We start from the raw sequence: 22,912 nt of genomic DNA on the forward strand, positions 1-22,912 counted from the left end.
AGCAGATGGCTGTCCGGGCATGCTATGAGTTGTAGTTTTGCAACATCTGGCGGTCCGCAGGTTGAAGACCACTGATGAAGGGATTGACAGGCGGAGAGTTCACTCGAGTATAAGCAGAGGGGGGCGTTTTCAGCACGAAAAATCATGCTGAAAAACTCTGCTTATACTCGAGTATATACGGTACATTGCAAATTGATAAAATTACGTATAGGGAAAGAGTGTAACTGATGGAAAACTGAACAGAAATGGAAGCACACATGGAAGATGTGACCACATTGTTAGTATTACTGTAGCAGACATGAGTAGTGTTCAACAAAAAGGCTCAAAATGCTGAAGGTAGCAGCAAAAAGTGCATACTAGGGGAGTATCAAAGCAGAGGTTGCAAATGGCAAAAATACAGGGAACACAAAAAACAAATAGAATAAATACAATCATTACCAAGTGTACCAGGTAGATGTGTATGCTTCCACCACCCAACGTTTCGCACAAGGCTTCGCCCCAGAAGAAGCCTTGAGTGAAACGTTGGGTGGTGGAAGCATGCACATATACTCGGTCCACTTGGTAATGTGGTATACAGCAGCTAAGTATTGGAAGGGTTAAGATTTTGTAAAAGTAGTAATTTACAAATCTGTTCAACTTTCTGTCACCATTTTATTTTAAAAAATTTGTTCTCCACTTGTTTCCACCGGACTTCCCCTTAACGACCAAGGACGTAAATTTACATCCTGGTGCATCGGAGCGATGCACGAATCATGCGCAGCTGGTCCCGGCTGCTACTCGCAGCCAGTGACCGCTGATAATGGCCTACATCCGTGATCGCACGGATGTCTGCCATTAACCCCTCAGATGCTGTGATCAATACAGCGATCCGATCATCCAGAACGGTGCACGGAGGTCCCCTCACCTGCCTCCGCTGCCTTCCACTGATCTTCTGCTCTGGTCTGAGTTCAAGCAGACTAGAGCAAAAGATGACCGATAACACTGATCTATGCATAGCACTGAACAGTATTAGCAGTCAAAGGAATGCTATAAATAGTCCCCTATGGAAACTATTCAAGTGTAAAAATAAAAGTAAAAAAAAAAATTTGAAAAAATCCCCTCCCCCTATAAAAATTTAAAATGGCCTTTTTCCCATTTTACCCCATAAAGTGTAAAAAAAAAAAAAAAAAAATAATAATAAAATGAATACACATATTTGGCATCACCGCGTGCGTAAATGTCCAAACTATTAAAGTCTAATGTTGTTAATGAAAAATTAAGTTTTATATACCCAAATGTGGTATCAATAAAAAGTACAAATGGTGCAAAAAAATGAGCACTCATACTGCCGCGTATACGGAAAAACGAAAAAGTTATAGGTCATCAAAATAGGATTTTAAACATACTAATATGGTTAAAAGGTTAGCGTTTTTTTTTGCGCAACAATAATAGAAAAGTATGTAATCATGGGTATTATTTTAATCGTATTGACCCACAAAATAAAGAACACATGTCATTTTTACTGTAAATTGTACGGCATGAAAACAAAACCTTCCAAAATGTGCAAAATTGCGGTTTTCTTTTTAATTTCCCCACACCATACATTTTATGGTAAAATGAGTGATGTCATTATGTTGCGCAAAAAACAAGCCCTCATACTGGTCTGTGGATGAAAATATAAAAGTTATAATTTTTAGAAAACGAGGAGGAAAAACGAAAATGCAAAAATAAAACTGGCCTGGTCCTTAAGGTCAAAATGGGCTTGGTACTTAAGGGGTTAAAGGGGTATTCCAGTAAAAAACATTTTTTTTCATATCAACTGGCTCCAGAAAGTTAAACAGATTTGTAAATGAATTTTATATTTAAAAAAAATCTTAATTCTTCCAGTACTAATTAGCTGCTGAAGTTGAGTTATTTTCTCTTTAACAGTGCTCTCTGCTGACACCTCTGTCTCAGGAACTGTCCAGATCATGAGAAGTTTGCTATGGGGATTTGCTCCTGCTCTGGACAGTTCCTGAGACAGACAGTTGTCAGCAGAGAGCAGCACTGTGGTCAGCTGCTGAAGTTGAGTTTTTCTTTTCTAAGTACTGAAAGGATTAAGATTTTTTAATAGAAGTAATTTACAAATCTGTTTAACTTTCCGGAGCTAGTTGATATGAAGAAAAAAAAATTCTCACTGGAAAACCCCTTCAACTATCTACTTATATCAAGAATGTGCTCTAAACCTCCCTCAGTGGTAAGGGGCCTATACACATAGAGGTCGATCGACAGATTCTTTCCGTGTCTCTTCCCTATCCCATGCACCTGCGCACTCAGCTCTTTCAAGGGGAAGAGTCTGGATACTCTTTATATATTTTAGATAGGGGTTTTAAACAAGCAGAGCAGGCCCACAGTAGTGTTCAGGGGGAGAAGAGGAATAAGGTTTTATCAAGTAGAAGTATGCATGGCAGAATCTCAGGTGTGAGCAGATTCCTTATGGGTTGTGTTTTTAAAATTGAAAAAAGTGAAGTTTTGCCGTGTATTTAAAAGCTAGTAAAAGTAGCAGCATTTATTACTTAGAAAGAAATGTCAACTTGAGAAAAGTCTGAAACTGTAAGTTACAAACTGCATATCTGAAATCTAAACCTTATTCAAGGTTACCGTCTGTGCTGCTTAATAAAAACTAACATTGTCAGCAGGGCTGTGGAGTTGGTAGATAAATGTTCCGACTCCTCTGTATTAATATGCGAATGTATTAAAGTTTAAGCTAACAATCAGAGTTTACAAGTTTTTATAGCCTTAGCTGAATGACAGCAGTTTTTCCAATGGTTTACAGCTTCAGTCTTGAACTATAGACCCTCCATTCCCTTCACTTATACAAGTGTCTCTAGTCCTCCATAAAAACAGATTTACTTAATCCCTTATCAGTGAGAGGCTAGGTTACCCAATGGTTCCCTGTAACAGCAGAACACAACACTATGGAAAGTATTGCCGCTCCTAATTGTGCGTGGCGTGCCATATAGTGAAGCACATGAAAAGCATGCTTATTCACGGTCACTGTTCGTTTTGCGGTTACGTGAGGCTCTGCATGCATTTGTGTTTATTCTTACAGTAGAGAACTCATTAATTATAACATTTTGTAAATTGGGACATTCCAATCTAAATTTAGTCGGAGTCGGTGCATTGTTTGCCGACTCCAGGTACCCAAAATTTCGTCCGACTCCACAGCACTGATTGTCAGCGTGCTATATAATTTAAAAATTATTATTTTTTGATTAGTTCAAAAGACAATTGTAACAGTTACCTGTAGTAGACAAGTGCAGACTTCATTTATTTTATTTTTTTTTTTTATTCATTTTTTTTTTTAAACCATTCCTCGAGTAACTGCATTGTCCCCTTCTGTATTGGCCGCCAGCAACCAATCACAGCTCAGCTTTTATTAGACCAGAGCTTGTAAAGATATGAAAGATAAGCTGAACATTTAGTTCCTTAACGCTGTGTGCGGACTTCCGTGTTCATGCCCGCCCCCTCAATGAAAGTCTATGGGAAGGGGGTGCGACGGCCATCACGCCCCCTTCCATAGACTTGCATTGAGGGGTCGGTACGTGAAGTCACATGACTGGGTGTGACGTCATGAGGGGGCAGGCGTGAACACGGAAGCCCGCACACAGCGTTCAGGAACTCAATGTTCCGCACGCTGGGGAGTGGAGTAACCCTTTTAATTGTCTTACTCTCCTATTCAGTAGGTGAGCTAGCACTGTATGATGTAATGTAATTCTATATAAACTAGCAGCCAACTGTGGCTAGTATCTGGTGCATGGTGCTCTTTTATTTATTTTTCACTGTGGAAATTCCGCATTCTGGAAAATTTTTATGGGCACTATCATTAAAACAAATTTTTGCTTTTGCACTCCTTATGGTAAAAAATCTTTCTAATGTACTTTTGTTTAAAAACAAAGTTTTCTATGTTTTATTTGTGTTTTAATAAAGCTGCCACTAGGTGTCTCCCTACTTGTCCAGAGCACATTTCCTCCCATCTCCGGCACAGACTTTGGACTTCCGCTAGCCTGGCAGAAGTCCAAAATCAGGAAATGCAGTCTGGCGTGCGAAGGAGGGTGTGTGCAGCCTTAGCCAATCATAGCTCATCTCACACTGAACTGCTCTGGGCTGTGTGGCAGAGTGAGGGAGGAAGTTCTCCCCTGTATGGCTTCTGATGACATGCCTGCTGGGGAACAAACCTTCTCAGTCTGTGAATCTGAGACTGAGCAGAAAATACAGAGCAATATCAAGGTAGGAAACTAAAAAATAATAAAAATAAAGGCAGGGGGTGGTTTATCATGGGGCAGTGAACTGGAAGGATTATAAAATTTAACAAGATCAGGAGAGGTACTCTTTAAAGACCGGTCTTTAAATTTTTCAGAATCCTATTGAACTAAGTGGGGCTTTAAATTTCATCAGCTGTTTGGTGTCCTGCCCTGTACAGTAAACTTGGCTGGAAGCCTTGTGCCATTCATCGTATAGTGGTGGAGCCAGGTAACTCCAGCTCTGCGCTCATTTACTTCAGAGGGAGCTGAGCTGCTGTTATCCTGCGCTACCCTTACACAATGAACTGGGGATTCTGGCCTTGTTCACTGTATACTGCTGGATGCTGAATAGATGATCAGGGAGACAGGTCTCTGCACCCTGACTGTTTTACCAAAAAGTTCTATCTTAGTCTCATCTGTCCACAAGACTTTTTCCAAGAAGCATTTTAGCTTACTCAACTTAATTTTAGCAAAATGTAGTCTTGCTTTTTTATGTCTCTGTGTCAGCAGTGGGGTCCTCCTGGGTCTCCTGCCATAGTGTTTCATTTAATTTAAATGTTGACGGATAGTTTGCGCGGACACTGATGCTCCCTGAGCCTGCAGTACAGCTTGACTATCTTTGGAACTTTTTTTTGGGCTGCTTATCCACCATCCAAACTATCCTGCGTTTTTCTCTTCCATCCACGCCCAGGGAGATTAGCTACAGTGCAATGGGTTGCAAACTTTTTAGGGTGCGTTCCCACACGGCGTATATGCAGTGTATTTCATGCTGCGCAAAATTTACGGCAGCAGCGGGAAATACGCTACGTATTCCTTGCTCACTATACACACTGGGCTTTCTGGCGGCAGCCCTATGCGTGTAGTGAGTTTTAGAGGGCCATGTGACGCACGGCTCTGCCTCCAAAACTCACTGCACACATAGGGCTGCAGACGGAAAGCCCAGTGTGTATAGTGAGCAAGGAATACGCAGCATATTTCCCGCTGCTGCCGTAAATTTTGCGCAGCGTGAAATACGCCGCATATACGCCGTGTGGGAACGCACCCTTAATGTTGCACGTTGTGGACAAAGGCAAATCTAGATCTCTGGAGATGGACTTGTAACCTTGAGATTGCGGATATTTTTCCACAATTTTGGCTCTCAATTTCTCACCGTTCTCCTTTTTCTGTTGTCCATGCTTACACACAATGCAAAGATTAAGTGAACTGCTTTCCTTTTTATGTGCTTTCAGGTGTGATATTTTTTTTTTTTATTTTTTTTTTACATTGCCCACACCTGTTACTTGCCCCAGGTGAGTTTAAGGTAGAATCACATGCTTGAAACTTATTTTTCCACAATTTGAAAGGGTGCCAATAATTTTGTCCAGACCATTTTTGGAGTTTGGTGTGACATTATGTCCAATTGATTTTGTCCTCCCTTTTTTGTTTAGTTCCAATACACACAAAGGGAATAAACCTGTGTATAACAAAACATGTGTTACTGCAATCCTTTTCTGTGAGGAATACTTCATTTTCTTGAAAGATTTCAGGGGTGCCAACATTTACAGCCATGAGTATTAGGGATCAACCGATAATGATTTTTTAGGGCCGATACGATATTCTGTGACTTTTCAGGCCGATAGCCGATAACATAAACCGATATTCTGTTATAAGTTATCGGCTATTCCCGTATCGGCAAGATAATTGCCGATATCGATAATGTCCAAAATCGTGAATATCGGCCAAACAGATAATCGGTCGATCCCTAGTATGTGTGTGTGTGTGTGTGTGTGTGTGTGTGTGTGTGTGTGTATGTATATATAATATATATGTATGTATAATAATATTTATCAGTGTGTATGTATAAATTTCACCAGCGCCACTCAACCACTGCTCATAATAATTCTGAGGAACATTGTATGAAAGTTTAACACTTTCTTCCAATATAATGTAATTCTTTTCTAATTTCAGATTTCTTTTGATGGTATCTATGCAAACATGAGAATGGTCCACATTCTTACTTCAGTTGTGGTAAGCTCCTTCTACATGGTGTCCCTTGTTGTTCATTTGCAATCAGCTGATGAATGGATTCCATGGTTTTCTCATCTGCTTCTAGACTATTTTCACAAACACCATGTAAAGGGATTTTCTAATTTCAGGCATTTATGGATTTTTGTTTTGTAAAATAAGACCCAAGCCCATTTCCTTGAACCCCAACTGTGAGGAGAATGAAGGTTTTTAACTCCCGTAGCCTTAAATGGAGACAGTTAAGTGGCTTCTCTTCTAGACCATGGGCAAATGTTACCATTGCTGGCTAACTCACTTGGTGGAGTGGTGGCAAGGGGGACACCTGTTCTCTTAATACACGTGGGAGCCAAAACTGGGCCCAAATTTATTAGATTGTTGTGACATGTTGCGATATCTTGTTAATCTGCCATAAATGACTGAGTTGGGAATATGCTTCATTTGCCTTTACTCTTACCTGCGGTCTTTAGTTAATAGAGCTTGTGACATTTTCCTCCCTTCAGATTAGACTCCCCCCAGGTTATTTTTTACATTAATCCAACAGATATTTTGTCTCAATGTTGCAGATTTTTCAGACAAAATGCTATTTGAAAAAGACTTTGTTATAAATATTTTTTCCCCTCTCTTCCTGTTAGGGTTCAAAGTGTGAAGTACATGTGAAAAATGGTAGTGTGTATGAAGGAGTTTTTAAAACCTATAGTCCTAAGGTAAGTGAGGTCCTGTTAATAAAAACTGCTTATACCAGGCTCCTTGCCCTTGCTTTGGGTTGTTCTGTCTAGAAGAATGGATTTGTGCTGCAGGTTCCTTCATAGATTATCCCTGCGCTTTAGAAATCCTTCTGATTTACTGTGCATGGATAGCGAGACACAGCGCTTACCTAGACCTCTTTCGTCTCCTTCATTTTGAGAATCATTGGGGGTGATGTTCTGGCATCTAAACTGTTTTTGAATTAATTCTGTATAGCTGTATTTAACTTGCATTTTTATGCTGTATATTTTTTTAATTTGACAATTTCTATTTAAGATCACTAGTGCTTTGTCATTGGATTTCTATTGATTTGTTTAAATCCATCTTTAAAATTGACTTAAATGAAATAGAGAAAATAGAATTAATTTTGTTTGCAGGATTTGTAATTTTTATTATAAGATATTAGTATGATTGATGCATATAAAAGGTTTTAAAAACAAAAATATTGATTCTGTGCCTGTACTATTTGGGTTTATTTATTTTGTGTTGTGAATTACTATTTTTGAAGATATTATGATAAAAAATGAATTAAAGTTTTTATTTTATTTTTATTTTTTATAAAGTAAAGTGAAGTGTGAAGCAAAGTTAATTTTTTTTGCCTTTTTCTGACTGCTTGTTGAATCAAGTAATGATCAGATAATATTAATCACAACTTCATCAGGACTTTTGGTTAGAAAAAGCAATCCCAAATTATCTCACAACTTCTGTTTTTTAGTGCGACTTAGTGCTTGATGCAGCTCATAAGAAAAATAAAGACTTTACTGGGGGGCCAAAGCGAGAAGACATTGTGGATAGCATTTTATTCAAGGCTTCCGATTTTGTTATGGTGCAGTTTAAAGACATGGATGTGAATTATGCAAAAAGAGGTATGCGACTGAGTTTATAATTAATTTTTTAGATGTGGGTTTTCCTTTTTTTCCCCCCTTTTTTATTAGCCTGTTTTCTGCCGTTCACCTGTGTGGTGTTACAGTAGTTAAAGAAAAAAAAAAAGTCACAGCTTTAAAGTTTTTTTTCTCTTCTGTGACTTAGATACGGTTTTAAAACTAAACTAACAGCCTATTCACCATCACTAAATACAATACACAGGGTTATAGTGTGGGGGAATTGGGTTAAAATGAAGAATGACATACCTGGATCCTTGGCACGGTTGCAGAGATATGCTTGCTAATAACAGATCTATCTCTGCAATTTTACCACGGATCTGCACTTTAACCCTGTGTATTAGGTTTAGTTCAGGTGAACCTGCTGCCAGTGTCTGACATGTCAAAAGTTTATTGTTAAACTGATCTCTTAGTTATTTAAAGATTTTAAAAAAAAAGTACCTTATCCTACTGCTCCTTTTGATTCAAGTTGTTTTTCTAGGTGCCAATTATGCTAATAAGGGCCTAGACTGTAAACTGGGTTTTCAGCGGCACTTTGAATTTGTAAAGCCTCAGTTTCACATGTTAAGGAGGGGGGGGGGGTACTCCACTGCCCCAGCGTTCGGAACTTTTAATTCGGAACTCTGGGTGTGCGCTGTGAGGGTTGTGACATCACGGCCACGCCCCCATCAAAGCAAGTCTATGGGAGGAGCGTGGTGGGTGCCACGCCCCTCACATAGACTTGCATTAAGGGGGCGTGTCCGTGACATCACAACCCTCACAGCCCGCACCCAGCATTCAGAACTAAATGTTCCAGATGCTGGGGCAGTGGAGTACCCCTTTAAGAGCTGAGGTAAACACCCCCTTGACAATTCATAGTCTGCAACTACAGGGTGGGCCATTTATATGGATACACATTAATTAAATGGGAATTGGTTGGTGATATTAACTTCCTGTTTGTGGCACATTAGTATATGTGCGGGGGGAAACTTTTCAAGATGGGTGGTGACCATGGCAGCCATTTTGAAGTCGGCCATTTTTAATCCAAGTTTTGTTTTTTCAATAGGAAGAGGGTCATGTGATACATCAAACTTATTGGGAATTTCACAAGAAAAACAATGATTTGCTTGGTTTCAACGTAACTTTATTCTTTCATGAGTTATTTACAAGTTTCTGACCACTTATAAAATGTGTTCAATGTGCTGCCCATTGTGTTGGATTGTCAATGCAACCCTCTTCTCCCACTCTTCACACACTGATAGCAACACCGCAGGAGAAATGCTAGCACAGGCTTCCAGTATCTGTAGTTTCAGGTGCTGCAGAATGGGCAAAACAAATTTGGAACATGACCCTCAGTTTATGCAGAAGATTTTGTTCAGTGATGAGGCAAACTTTTATGTGAATGGTGAAGATAACAAACAAAACCACCGCTATTGGTCTGACACTAACCCACATTGGATAGATCCCTCCAAGACTGTTGGAACACAAATATTGATGGTATGGTGTGGTATATGGGGTACAAAGATAATGGGGCCATTCTTCATCAATGGAAACCTCAAGGCCACTGGATATGCGAAATTGCTTCATGATGATGTGTTTCCCTCTTTATGCACTGAAGCTGGTGCGTTCCCTGAGTTTTTCCAGCAAGATGGTGCACCACCACATTATGGGTGTCAGGTCCAAGCATTCCTAGATGAACAGTTTCCTGGAAAGTGGATTGGTCGTCGAGGGCCAGTTGAATGGCCCCCAAGGTCTCCCGATCTGACCCCCTTAAACTTTTATCTCTGAAGGCAATTGTCTATGCTGTGAAGATACGAGATGTGCAGCACCTGAAACTATGGATACTGGAAGCCTGTGCTAGCATTTCTCCTGCGGTGTTGCTATCAGTGTATGAAGAGTGGGAGAAGAGGGTTGCATTGACAATCCAACACAATGGGCAGCACATTGAACACATTTTATAAGTGGTCAGAAACTTTTAAATAACTCATGAAAGAAAAAAGTTACATTAAAACCAAGCACATCATTGTTTTTCTTGTGAAATTCCCAATAAGTTTGATGTGTCACATGACCCTCTTCCTATTGAAAAAACTAAAGTTGCATTCAAAATGACCGACTTCAAAATGGCCGCCATGGTCACCATCCATCTTGAAAACTTTCCCCCCTCATATATACTAATGTGCCACAAACAGGAAGTTAATATCACCAACAATTCCAATTTTATTAAGGTGTATCCATATAAATGGCCCACCCTGTATATATGCAACTGTTAAAGCGCGACTGTATATATGCAACTGTTAAAGCGTCACCGCGCCCACCACATGCCTACCCCTGTATGTCAGCGCTGTAACTGCTGTGTGAATGACACACAGGTCCCAGCGCATGCGCCCTTCAGCTAATCTAATGTGTACGCTGCTGTGTGTCATCCAGCAAGCACTTGCTCCCGCCGCCGTCTTCCTCCTCAGTGCGCCTGTGCAGAGCAGCGCGCAATCAGGTTAGTTCTAGATACTAGGTGCGGACAGCAAGCGCGCTCTCTGCACCTAGCACTGTGCAGGTGCACTGAAGAGGAAGACGGCGGCGGGACGCGGGAGCGAGCGATTGCTGGATGACACACAGCGGCGCGCTTGTTAGATTAGTTGAAGGGCGCATGCGCTGGGACCTGTGTCAATCACACAGCAGTCCCAGCGCTGACATCGTGTAACTCGCGCCACGCCTATCCGACAGTCAGTGGCTTGGAATAAAAGCATTTTTTGGCGTCATCAAAGCCTGCAAATTCAAATAAAAAATATTGCTACACACACCACCTGCAAACAGTACAAAGGCTGTGTGCAGGTTATTGCACCAAGATTTTATGACAGTTGCGCTTTAAGGTGAACAAATTGGGATAAGCACACAAGTTGCATTCTTTTCCAGCTCTGTGCCAAAAGAGAGATCAGACCCTGACTGTTTGGATAGACTATCGGCATCAGATTGGTAGGGGTCTGACTCCTGGCACCCACACAATGAGCTGACCCAAAGGGGCTCCAGTATTCTGGTGAGTCCAACAGTGTCTTTATTGTTTTTCAGGCACAGCGTTGTACATTGACTAGCAGCTATTCCCAATACTGCTGCTCATTACAATGTGTAGAACTGTGCATGGTAATCAAAATAGCTTTATTCATTGCAAGACTGGTAGACTTGAAAATCTATGACATAAATTCAGGTCTAGATAATATGGTTATTTTGGAATAGTTTCACGGTATTAAATATCAGTTTCTGTGAATATTTCTGGTGCAAATTCTGGTTGAACCTTTTTCTAAGTCCCGAGGGAATTATAGGGGTTTATTTAAAAAAAAGTGCCTGTATAAAGATCGTGGGAAATTTGCCTTACTTGTGGAGAAGGCTTGTGTGTCAGGTCATGTTAAAATCACCTAAACTACCATGGTGGTTAGAAGCATGCAGAGCGTCCAGCCTGTAATAGCAGCATTTGGGTGCATTCTCTCAAAAAAACATTTGCTGCTGTTTGCTTTGTTGATCGATGATATATATATTTTTTATAAGTTTATTGGATCCTTGAACTGTTTTACTTAGATACTTATTTTTATCATGCAAAGGCTAGCTAGAATGTCCTTTTCATAGGTGGTGAGGTGAGGAACTTGTGGTAATCATTCATCTAAGATCTAGTGCTAAAATTGGTGTTCTCAAGGTATAGGTTGACTTGTTTATGTGTGCACAGACCTAAACCTCACAGGCTGAGCCTAAAGAATGTAGTATGGACACAGTGTATCCTTTTCTTGGAGTATTCTCAGAGCGGTATTGGGCACATGCTTAGATATTTCTTTATTCTTTTTTCAAATTATTTATTAGTGTAGTAACTTTACAATTCTTGTCTTTTAGATGGATTCACAGACTCTGGTATATCTTCTAAAGTGAATGGTGAGCACAAGGAGAAAGATCTGGAACCATGGGATGGGGGCGATGGCCTTATTAGTAGCAGTTTGCCTGCTAATAGCGAGGAACTGGAGTCTTTAGATACAGATGTAGTAAGTAAAGACTGTTACATGTTATAAGTGGAGACCTACATTTTATTGCAACAGATGACTTTCCGTTTAACTGTTTGCTTGCTACACCCGGTTTGGGTGTATGTTATGTCCACACGCTGTGTAACAATTAAAGGGGTATTCCAGGCAAAAACTTTTTTATACATATCAACTGGCTCCAGAAAGTTAAACAGATTTGTAAATTACTTCTATTAAAAAATCTTAATCCTTCCAATAGTTATTAGCTTCTGAAGTTTTGTGTCTAACTGCTCTATGATGATGTCACGTCCCGGGAGCTGTGCATGATGGGAAAATTTCCCCATAGGAACTGCACAGCTCCCGGGACGTGAGTCATCATTGAGCAGTTAGACAGAATAGAACAACTCAACTTCAGAAGCTAATAACTATTGGAAGGATTAAGATTTTTTAATAGAAGTAATTTACAAATCTGTTTAACTTTCTGGAGCCAGTTGATATATATAAAAAAAAGTTTTTGCCTGGGATACCCCTTTAACCCCTTAAGAACTCAGGGTTTTTCCGTTTTTGCACTTTCGTTTTTTCCTCCTTACCTTTTAAAAATCATAACCCTTTCAATTTTCCACCTAAAAATCCATATTATGGCTTATTTTTTGCGTCGCCAATTCTACTTTGCAGTGACATTAGTCATTTTACCCAAAAATGCACGGCGAAACGGAAAAAAAAATCATTGTGCGACAAAATCGAAAAAAAAACGCCATTTTGTAACTTTTGGGGGCTTTCGTTTCTACGCAGTGCATATTTCGGTAAAAATTACACCTTATCATTATTCTGTAGGTCCATACGGTTAAAATGATACCCTACTTATATAGGTTTGATTTTGTCGCACTTCTGGAAAAAATCATAACTACATGCAGGAAAATTTATACGTTTAAAAATGTCATCTTCTGACCCCTATAACTTTTTTATTTTTCCACGTATGGGGTGGTATGAGGACTCATTTTTTGCGCCGTGATCTGAAGTTTTTATCGGTATGATTTTTGTTTTGATCGGACTTTTTGATCACTTTTTATTCATTTTTTAATGATATAAAAAGTGACCAAAATACGCTTTTTTGGACTTTGGAATTTTTTTGCGCGTACGCCATTGACCGTACGGCTTAATTAATGATATATTTTTATAGTTCGGACATTTACGCACGCGGCGATACCACATATGTTTATTTTTTATTTTTTTTACACTTTTATTTTTTTTATGGGAAAAGGGGGGTGATTCAAACTTTTATTAGGGAAGGGGTTAAATGACCTTTATTAACACTTTTTTTTTACATTTTTTTGCAGTGTTATAGGTCCCATAGGGACCTATAACACTGCACACACTGATCTCTAATGCTGATCACTGGCGTGCATTAACACGCCTGTGATCAGCATTATCGGCGCTTGACTGCTCCTGCCTGGATCTCAGGCACGGAGCAGTCATTCGTCGATCGGACACCGGGGAGGCAGGTAAGAGCCCTCCCGGTGTCCGATCAGCTGTTCGGGACGCCGCGATTTCACCGCGGCGGTCCCGAACAGCCCGACTGAGCAGCCGGGTCACTTTCACTTTCACTTTAGAAGCGGCGGTCAGCTTTGACCGCCGCTTCTAAAGGGTTAATACCGCACATCGCCGCGATCGGCGATGTGTGGTATTAGCCGCGGGTCCCGGCCGTTGATTACCGCCGGGACCGACGCGATATGATGCGGGATCGCGGCGCGATCCCGCTTCATATCGCGGGAGCCGGCGCAGGACGTAAATATACGTCCTGCGTCGTTAAGGGGTTAAAGTAGCACTATTGCACAGGTGAGGGATAGGCGATAAGTGTCTGATCACGGGGTCTGACCGCTGAAACCCTAACTATCTCCGGCATGTCACCTTGGCTCTCCTCTGGATAGGGGATAGGTTGTCCTGCATGTCTGTTCTCCTTTAAGTTGTTTAATAAAATAACTGTTTAAATATTTTAAATATTTGTATAGACATGTTTGAAGACGGGTCCAGTTTGGACCTTTCTCATGTGTTTGCTTGTGTTTCTGTAAACTGTTTATGAAAGTCATCTGTCCTGACATTTTATATATATTTTTTTTCTGTATATTTTGGCAAAACTTTATGCTGCAATATACCACAGCATACTTTACTGTGCTTGATCCATTTTATTGGACAAAGTAGTTTAAAAGAGGTCATGCTTGGTCCATTTCTAGGTATACATATTAGTTTTTAGAGGACCGAAGGCTGTCCAGGCATGCTGGGAGTTGTAGTTTTACAACAGCTGGAGGCACCCTGGTTGGTAAACTCTGCCCTAGAGGTTTGTTTACATTCAGTGTACGCGTTCAATACTATATACTATTAGACCTTTACTTACAGCATTTATTGGTTCATTTTACCTTGCATCCTTGCTGTCCGGTCATCCTGGATTAAAAGGGGTACTTCACTGGAAAACATTTTTTTAAATCAACAATGACAGGTAGTTAAACAGATTTGTAAATTACTTCTATTAAAAAATCTTAATACTTTTAGTTTTTATAAGCTTCTGTATGCTCCAGGAAGTTCTTTTCTTTTTTAATTTCCTTTCTGTCTGACCACAGTTCTCTCTGCTGACACCTCTGTCCATGTCTGGATAGGTTTGCTTTGGTGATTTGCTCCTATTCTTGACAGTTCCTAAAATGGACAGAGGTGTCAGCAGAGAGCACTGTGGTCAGACAGACAGAAAGGAAATTCAAAAAGAAAAGAACTTCCTGCAGAGCATTCAGAAGCTTATAAATACTAGAAGGATTAAGATTTTTTAATAGAAGTAATTTACAAATCTCTTTAACTTTCTGGCACCAGTTAATTAAAAATGTTTTCCAGCGGGGTACCCCTTTAACCCCTTAAGGAACAAGGGGGAGATTTATCAAAACCTGTGCAGAGGAAAAGTTGCCCATAGCAACCAATCGGATCGCTTCTTTCATTTTTAAAAGTGCCAGTGGTGCAAAATGAAAGAAGCAATCTGATTTGTTGCTATGGGCAACTGTGTAACTTTTCCTCTGGACAGGTTTTGATAAATCTCCCTCCAAGGGCGTACAGGTATGCCCTGACATCCTGGTACTTAAGGACCCAGGGCGTAGCTGTACACCCATGGGAATTTCGATCCCCGCCGCTTGCCGGGCCGGGACCAGACCAGAATGCCGGCTAAAATAATCAGCCCTCCCCCATGCAAACCCTGGGGGGTCCTGAGATCCCCCAATTCAGATCGGCGATTCCGAGTCAATTGGTGACCCCGAAATATAGGGTGATAGGTGCCGTTCAAAAGTCACCTATCAACCTTTAGCAGCAGGAGTGAGGTAGCACTGGTGCCACCTCACGATCTTCCTGATTCATCGGCCGTTACCAGCCGACTAATCAGGACTCCTGCTGTGGGGGTGACCTTAACGGCACGCGCTCCGCCCCTATTCCTGTGGGTGAGAGCGGGTGCAGGGAGTCAGTACCTGTAGTGGAGTCCCACTATCCCCGGCTGGGGGATCGGGGCCCCTGGAGCGCAGTCAGCGGCAGCAGGCAGGAGGATCTTGGAGCAGCAGCAGGAGGTAAGGCTTGGGCGCCTACTGTTGCTTACTGTTTGCAAAAAAGGGCATGCTGGGAGTTGTTGTTGTGCATCAGCAGAAGGCACAACTCCAACTCCCCGCATGCCCTTTGGTAGTTTGTGCATGCTGGGGGTTGTAGTTATACAGCTGGAGGCACATTTTTTCTATGTAAAAGTGGGACTCCAGCAGTTGCATAACTACAATCCCCAGCATGCACGGATAGCCAAAGGGCATGCTGGGGGTTGTAGTAGTGTGCCTCCAGCTGTTGCAAAACTACAAGTCCCAGCATGCCCTTCGGCTGTCAGTGCATGCTGAGAGTTGTAGTTTTGCAACTGTTGAATGTACACTGGTTGCGAAACAGTTTACCTAACTCAGTGTTTCGCAACCAGTGTGCCTCCAGCTGTTGCAAACTACAACTCCCAGCATGCACCGAAAGACCGTACATGCTGGAAGTCGTAGTTTTGAAACAGCTGGAGGCACACTGGTTGTGAAACACTGAGTTAAGTGACAAACTGTGCTTTGCAACCAATGTGCCTCCAGCTGGTGCATAACTACAACCCCCCCAGCATGCATGAACAGCCAGGGCATGCTGGGACTTGTAGTTTTACTACAGCTGGAGGTTTGTGTTTGTGAAAAATTGGAATATTGCTGCTGAACTTTGAAGCCCTCACTTAACAACATACAAGTAAACCATTCTGGCAGACCCATCCCACCCGCATCAAAATAACAATCATACCCAAAGACCACACATAGAAAGGGTCAAGGGGTTAAACCGTAGTCCAGAATCATAGACTTTCATAAGTATACAAGGGAAGGGTATCCCCACCGAGAACAACACATTAAAACCACACTACAGACAAGCCATTCACACACATACTACAGAACACATCCTAAGAGCTCCCCAGTTGTCCACAGAACCACCCTAAGCCTGGGAGGACCCACAAACTGGCGTCTCAACAACCACGGTACCCAGACCTTGTGAAAATTTTTCGCCTATTTCCAACTTGCATATAAGGCATGATACAAGGGAACATATTTTGTTCACTAATGCTATCCACCGGGACAGAGGGGGGGAAGGACACATCCTTCCAGGCCATCACTATAACCTTACGCGCACAAAACAAGAGGAAACTGATCAGTATGCGCCTAGAAGAGCCCCTCTCTAGTCCATTAATAACTCCCAACAAACACACCTTCGGCATCAAAACAAAGGGTAAGTCTAAATGATCTGACAAGAATGTAATCACCTCCCTCCAAAAAGGTACAACACAAGAATAAGTTCACACCGTATGCAGAAAGGTGCCTCTCTCCTGCCCACACCTAAAGCAGACATCCGACTCAGAGATCCCCATGCGATGTAGTCTCACAGGAGTATAATACAGACGAAGAATAAACCTGGATTGAATAAGCATATTTCGGGCACTAACTACCGTAGGGTAATACGTCTTAACTACTTCCTTCCACATATCCTCAGAAAACTAGGAATATCCTCAACCCACTTCAGCTGTGTCCCCCGCAAACTGGTCCGGGCCCACTGAATGCAGTAGAGCATAACTCTTGAGTAAGAGGCTTAACCAGGTCGGTGGTTCCCAGGAGCAGCTCCAATTCATTAAACACAGGGGTAACTTCCAGGGAACCAAACTGCGTAGGGACCGCATGTCGCAACTGAAGATACTGGAAGTGGGCATCCTGAGAGACATGAAAACGTTCCCTAATATCAGCAAATGAAGGAAAGACACAGTCATCACCAAACATGTGCATGGCGAATTTGAGTCCCCGGGAGCTCCAGAATCTGTCTGCCTCCAAATGAGTATTAGAAGGATCTCAGAGCCCTGCTAAGTTTAACAAAAAAAAAACCTAGGGGGAACAATAGGTGACAAATTAAAAAGGTAGAGGAACTTCAGGAGAAATATAATTTTGAAAATGTTGACCCTACCTGCTAAGGACAAGGGTAAGGAATCCCATGCTTGTAAATGTGTATGACCTAGAAGAGGGTCTAAGTGCCATAAACTTAGAATGATTAGATGACCCCTCCACTCCCAAATACCTAAAGCGGGACACCGCCTGCAACCCATTAGGTAATACAGAAGGTAAAGTCCCTACCCGGGACAAGGACATAATGGACGATTTGGCCCAATTAATCTGGAGACCAGAGACCTCCCTGAACCTTCCCAGAAGATCAAACAGAGCTATAGGGATATCTTCTCGGTCAGGGAACCACTAGGGAGTCTCCTAATAGTCAGAGGAGTGGAATGCCGCCACTAGAGGTTCTTCAGCCAATGCAAACAGAGATAGAGGGCACCCCTGCCTAGTGCCCCTGCCCAGCGGTTTAGCAGCATTAACCGCCACTTTAGTAGAAAGAGGTGTCTGGGCCACAGAGTCACGCTGGGAGCGACCGCTAGTCTCAGAGAGTCCATCATCTGAAGAAACATCATCCTCCGAGGAAGGGCGAGCTGCGCCAACCCCTGACTTATTACGTTTGGACTTGCCCCTCGGGCCTCTCATGATATCACACAGACACTTATCTGGAGAAATATGAGCAAAGTAAGGCACCAGAAGTTAGAAGCACCACTCGTAGCCCGCAGAGCAAGCGTCTCCAGTTAAGATGGCAAGCATAAAGTTCCACAGTAGAGAGGGCATCAGCGGAAGGTGATCAGAGCACTTCACCAGCACTGCTTTCCCCACAAGTCCCAGCACTCCCAGCCAAAAGTTATATCAGGAGAGTCCAGCACAGGGAGGGTTAAAGGAGCTGTAACAGATGAGACCCCAGCAAGCCCTGATGGAGTAGGGAGATCCACAATCCCAAGGGCCAGATTGGTAGGGCAAGGACAGGTGTACTCACTGCTCCAGTAATTGCGGGTAGAAAGCTCCTCTCTCCTTCCTAGCTGTCAGCCCAGCCTGCGTCCTCAGCACTGCAGCCCGTCCGTCCCAGCAGCACAGGGACCGGGGTTGGCCTGGAGACCGATCTGAGACAAGGCCCCGCCCACAAAGGCCAGCACCTCAGGACATGTCACAGTGCAGCTCCAACGGACACCTTCAGAGGCCGCCTGCCTCCAGAAGGCCGCTACTTCTCGCTCTCTCCTCCACAGTCCGCTCCACCAGCCTCCCGCTCACCGCCGTCGGCACCGTAATGGAGCCGCAAGCTTCAACACCACCGGCACAAGGGACCCCCGAGTCCAAAGGCACCCTCCGGTATGTGACACCACTGGTCAGGGGGGATATATCGGTGAATTAGTCAGGTAAGGCTGCATTCACATCACAATTTCTCCATCCGACCTGAGTACACGATTTTTATAACTTAAAATCGTATGGAATTGTGTATAAAGTCGGATCCATTGACCTCCATAAAAAAATCGGATCCATTACACACATCAGATTTTGATCCGCATCCGATTTCACACGATTTGGATTTTAAATCGGGGTTGACCGCAATTTCAGACCTGAACAAAAATCGTGTGAAATCGGATGCTGATCAAATCGGATGTGTGTAATGGATCCGATTTTTTAATGGAGGTCAATGGATCCAACTTTATATACGATTTCATACGATTTTAAGTTATAAAAATCGTGTACTCAGGTCGGATGGAGAAATTGGAGAAATCGTGATGTGAATGCAGCCTAAGCGAGAGCTCGGCAGAAACATGTCCGTTCAGCTCCCAATGCAGGCCATGCCCCCTCTGTCTTCTAAAAGTAAAAACATGTCAACTTTATGATGCCAACTTAAATTATATATTGATTCACATATTCAATATGTCTACTTTATTTGGTATGTCTATTTTACTTACAAGCAGAGAGCTTCAAAGTTAGAAAAATGCTATATTTTCAAATTTTTCATGAAATTTTTGAATTTTTTACCAAGAAATGAAGCAAGTATCGACAAAAATTTACCACTATGTTAAAGTAGAATATGTCATGAAAAAACTATCTCGGAATCAAATTCATAAGTAAAAGTATCCCAAAGTTATTAATGCTTAAAGTGACAGTGGTCACATGCGCAAAAAATTCTCTGGTCCTTTAGGTAAAGAAGGCCTTGGTTCTTAAGGGGTTAAAAGCCACATTATTCTGCAATATTGTTAAAACTAGATCAGAAATTTGCAAACTTTGTGTAACACCACAGGTTGTAGTCTACTGATGTACGTGTCTGTATCATTACATATGGGTAAATTATTTAATCTGCCAAATGTTGTGTTGTGGTTATTTTTAATGTGAGGTCTATCAAAATCTGTGTATAGGAAGAGTGGTGCAGTTGTCTAAAGCAACCCATCAGATCGCTTCTTTGAAAAGGCCTCTGAGAAATGAAAGAAGAGATCTGGTTGGTATGTGCAAGTGCACCACTCTTCCACTACACAAGCTTTGCTTAATCTACCTCAGTTTATCAGTGCATGCTGTAGTGTGAGTCCTTATATAATTTTATTGAAATTGCATGCTACGGTCACGGTAAACCACTCACAGCTACTATTTTGATGTGACTACAGACTATCACTTAACCCTTGTTGAATAGATCCTTTTGCATCACTATGTTTTAAAAGTTTTTTATTTATTATTTTTGTTTAGTCTAATGGTTGGGATCCAAATGAAATGTTTCGATACAATGAAGAAAATTATGGTGTGGTATCAACATATGACAGCAGCCTTTCCTCATATACGTAAGTAAAAATCTTGACTTTGTAGATCAGAAAACATTAATTATGCAACTAAGGGATAACGTTTTATATTGGAAACCTATTGCACAATCAATAAGCTTAATACAGTATTCTATAAAAAACAGAAAACCCCTTTACATTATTTTATGCCATATCAGTATTCTCTAAATATGTGCATTTTTTTCCTCATCTAAAGTGTTCCTTTGGAAAGAGACAATTCGGAAGAGTATTTAAAGAGAGAGGCAAGAGCTGCACAAATAGCTGAAGAGATTGAGTCCAGTTCTCAGTATAAAGCCCGTGTTGCCTTGGAAAATGACGAGCGGTCTGAAGAAGAAAAATACACTGCAGTACAACGCAACGCGTGTGAGAGGGAAGGACACTCTATGGCTACTAGGTAGGATTTAAGTAGAAGAGAAAATCATTTAGGTTATGTCCTTCATGGATGTGTAAGAGCTTTGTTTTATCATATTTTTTTTTTCTTTCATAAAGGGAAAATAAGTATGTTCCGCCTGGACAGAGGAGTAAAGATGGTATGTCATGGAGTAGCCATGGTGTAAGACAGAACTCGCCAAGAATGGGCCAGTCTGGATCTGGTCCTATTCCTTCAAGAACTGGATCCCATCCTTCAGATTTCAGCCCAAATTCTGGATCTGATCAGAGAGTAGTTAATGGAGGCAAGTTTCTTAAAACCTATATATTTGTATTCATTTTAAAACTCTACCTGTGATAGAGGCAGAAGGGTAAATGTGCAGTTTTGAATTGCCCTTATTCTATTCCTATTGCTTGATACAGTTAGTGATAAGACAGTAGTATAAGATTGTAATTTCATAATAGATTTAGAGAAATTTTAGGCATGTCATTGCAAGGTATGAATAGAGATTTTACTTAATTCTCAGCATTACTCCCATATTTTAATTCATTTGCCAAAACTACAGGTATAATGCGAGAAACCATTTCCCCTCTGTTTTTACTTTTTCTGTTGACCTGTTTTTTTCCCTCCTCTTCATCCCATATTTTTATTTTTTATACTTTCCTTCATCTCATTTGTTCTGTCAGGTGTTCCCTGGCCATCGCCTTGTCCATCTCCTTCCTCCCGCCCACCTTCTCGCTACCAGTCAGGTCCCAACTCTCTTCCACCTCGGGCAGCCACCCCTACAAGGCCGCCCTCCAGGCCCCCTTCGCGGCCATCCAGGCCCCCGTCTCACCCCTCTGCTCATGGTTCTCCAGCTCCTGTCTCTACTATGCCTAAACGCATGTCTTCAGAAGGTACAACACCTCTGTTTTTTGTTTGTTTTGTAAAACCCCTTCCACGTCCTGCAACTTTGCTTATGGATTTCATAAGACTTTAATAATCACATCTACAGCTTCAGTGTTTTGCAACCCTGGTCAGACTTCCTAATGTAATCTATATAATTGGCTTAAGACTGCTTAGTTGGACTGCAGTAATCCTGTGCACTAGCGCATAGTGAATTCTGCAAAGCATGATCAGCTTGTCATTGTGTTGCCTGCATTCATTGCTCAGACAGTGTCACTGAGGATTTAAGCAGTTGGTCATTTCTAAATATCTTAAAAGTTGGCGGTACTACAGAGGTTTCCCCAATTAGTTACTGTGAAATAACTTCTGTGCATTGAATACTAATCTGATAATCCACTTGCTTTTAATACATTAATGGTTAACTGTTGTCATTTTCAACTTTTCATGCTTTTCTGCCTTTTCACTTGCCGCAGGGAGCCCTCTATTGCTAACATTAACAATATCATTTTTTTTTTTTTTGTTTGTTTTGCTTGTTGGTTTCTCTAAAGTTTTTTATTTGAATCGTGTATTGTTCTGTATTAAGTGTGTGTTAAAAAAAAAAAAAAAAAAACTATAAAAATCAGCCCTATATGAAACCTGGCTATACAAAAACCTTTTTAAAGAGATTTAGTCATTAGGTTTCTGCTGCCATAACTGACAGCTGCAAAATTTTAATGCATAATGGTCCTTAAAAACTACTTTTGACATGTTGATCAAACATATCAAAAGTTGAGGACTGCATCGGGTCTTACTGCTGAGACCCACTGCAATTGGGAGTTATTAGCTAGGAAAGAGGGCAACATTATGCTTCCCTCCCATGACCCAGGAGCATTAAATTGTAATGCTTCTGCTTGCACAGAGATGCATTTTTCTGCATAAAGCACTATATTTTGTAAGATACATTATTATACCACTTCTACTGGAAAGCTATTTCATTTATCCACTACTAAGAAAGTAACCTTCCTGTAGAAGTGATAGCTGCAAATACAGTGAATGAGTTGATGCCTGCATGGGATAGGCATAAGGCTATCCTTCATATAAGAATGTGACCAGGGACTATTGATAGTATTCAGAGTATTGGCAGACTAAATGGGCCAAATGTTTATCTGCCAACGCATTCTATGTTTCTAAATAAAAAAAATAAAAAAAAATAATTCAACAGTACTGTGAGTGAAGCCCGTCTGGGTATTTTTTTTTATACTACAACTAAGCTAATACTTCGCATTCGCACGGATCTCAGCAGTGAGAACCCAGTGTGATCAACAACTTCTGACATGTCTGCTCGAAAAGTCAAGTTGTTTTAAGTGACACTGATACTTAAATGATAAACTACTTGCATCATCTAAAGCAGCTTTGCTTTGCATTGATAACAAGAACACAAGGTGCAGTGACATGGGGGAGATTTATTAAAATCTCTGTAGGGTAAGCCTGGTGCAGTTGCCCATAGCAACCAATCAGATTGCTTCTTTCATTTATTTATATATATTTAAAAAAATTCTGGTTGCTATGGGCAACTGCACCAC

The 22,912-nt window shown here is 41.4% G+C and overlaps 1 protein-coding gene across 8 annotated transcripts in view; it reads left to right on the top strand.

Annotated features, from left to right (window-relative positions):
• Nucleotides 1-22,912, top strand: part of ATXN2 (ataxin 2) — a 150,993-nt gene that overhangs the window by 42,870 nt on the left and 85,211 nt on the right. For 7 of the 8 annotated variants that reach the window (XM_056536191.1, XM_056536182.1, XM_056536168.1 and 4 more), the window contains exons 3-10: nucleotides 6,210-6,269; nucleotides 6,899-6,970; nucleotides 7,726-7,876; nucleotides 11,744-11,889; nucleotides 20,007-20,098; nucleotides 20,292-20,489; nucleotides 20,585-20,769; nucleotides 21,152-21,361. In XM_056536191.1, the coding sequence (XP_056392166.1) occupies nucleotides 6,237-6,269; nucleotides 6,899-6,970; nucleotides 7,726-7,876; nucleotides 11,744-11,889; nucleotides 20,007-20,098; nucleotides 20,292-20,489; nucleotides 20,585-20,769; nucleotides 21,152-21,361 (1,087 nt within the window). In that variant the 5' untranslated portion in view covers nucleotides 6,210-6,236. The remainder of the gene's footprint in view (nucleotides 1-6,209; nucleotides 6,270-6,898; nucleotides 6,971-7,725; nucleotides 7,877-11,743; nucleotides 11,890-20,006; nucleotides 20,099-20,291; nucleotides 20,490-20,584; nucleotides 20,770-21,151; nucleotides 21,362-22,912) is intronic. The other variant, XM_056536199.1, reaches the window with a different exon arrangement.

This window comes from Hyla sarda, chromosome 1, assembly GCF_029499605.1.
Source record: "Hyla sarda isolate aHylSar1 chromosome 1, aHylSar1.hap1, whole genome shotgun sequence".
Lineage (NCBI taxonomy): Eukaryota > Metazoa > Chordata > Amphibia > Anura > Hylidae > Hyla > Hyla sarda.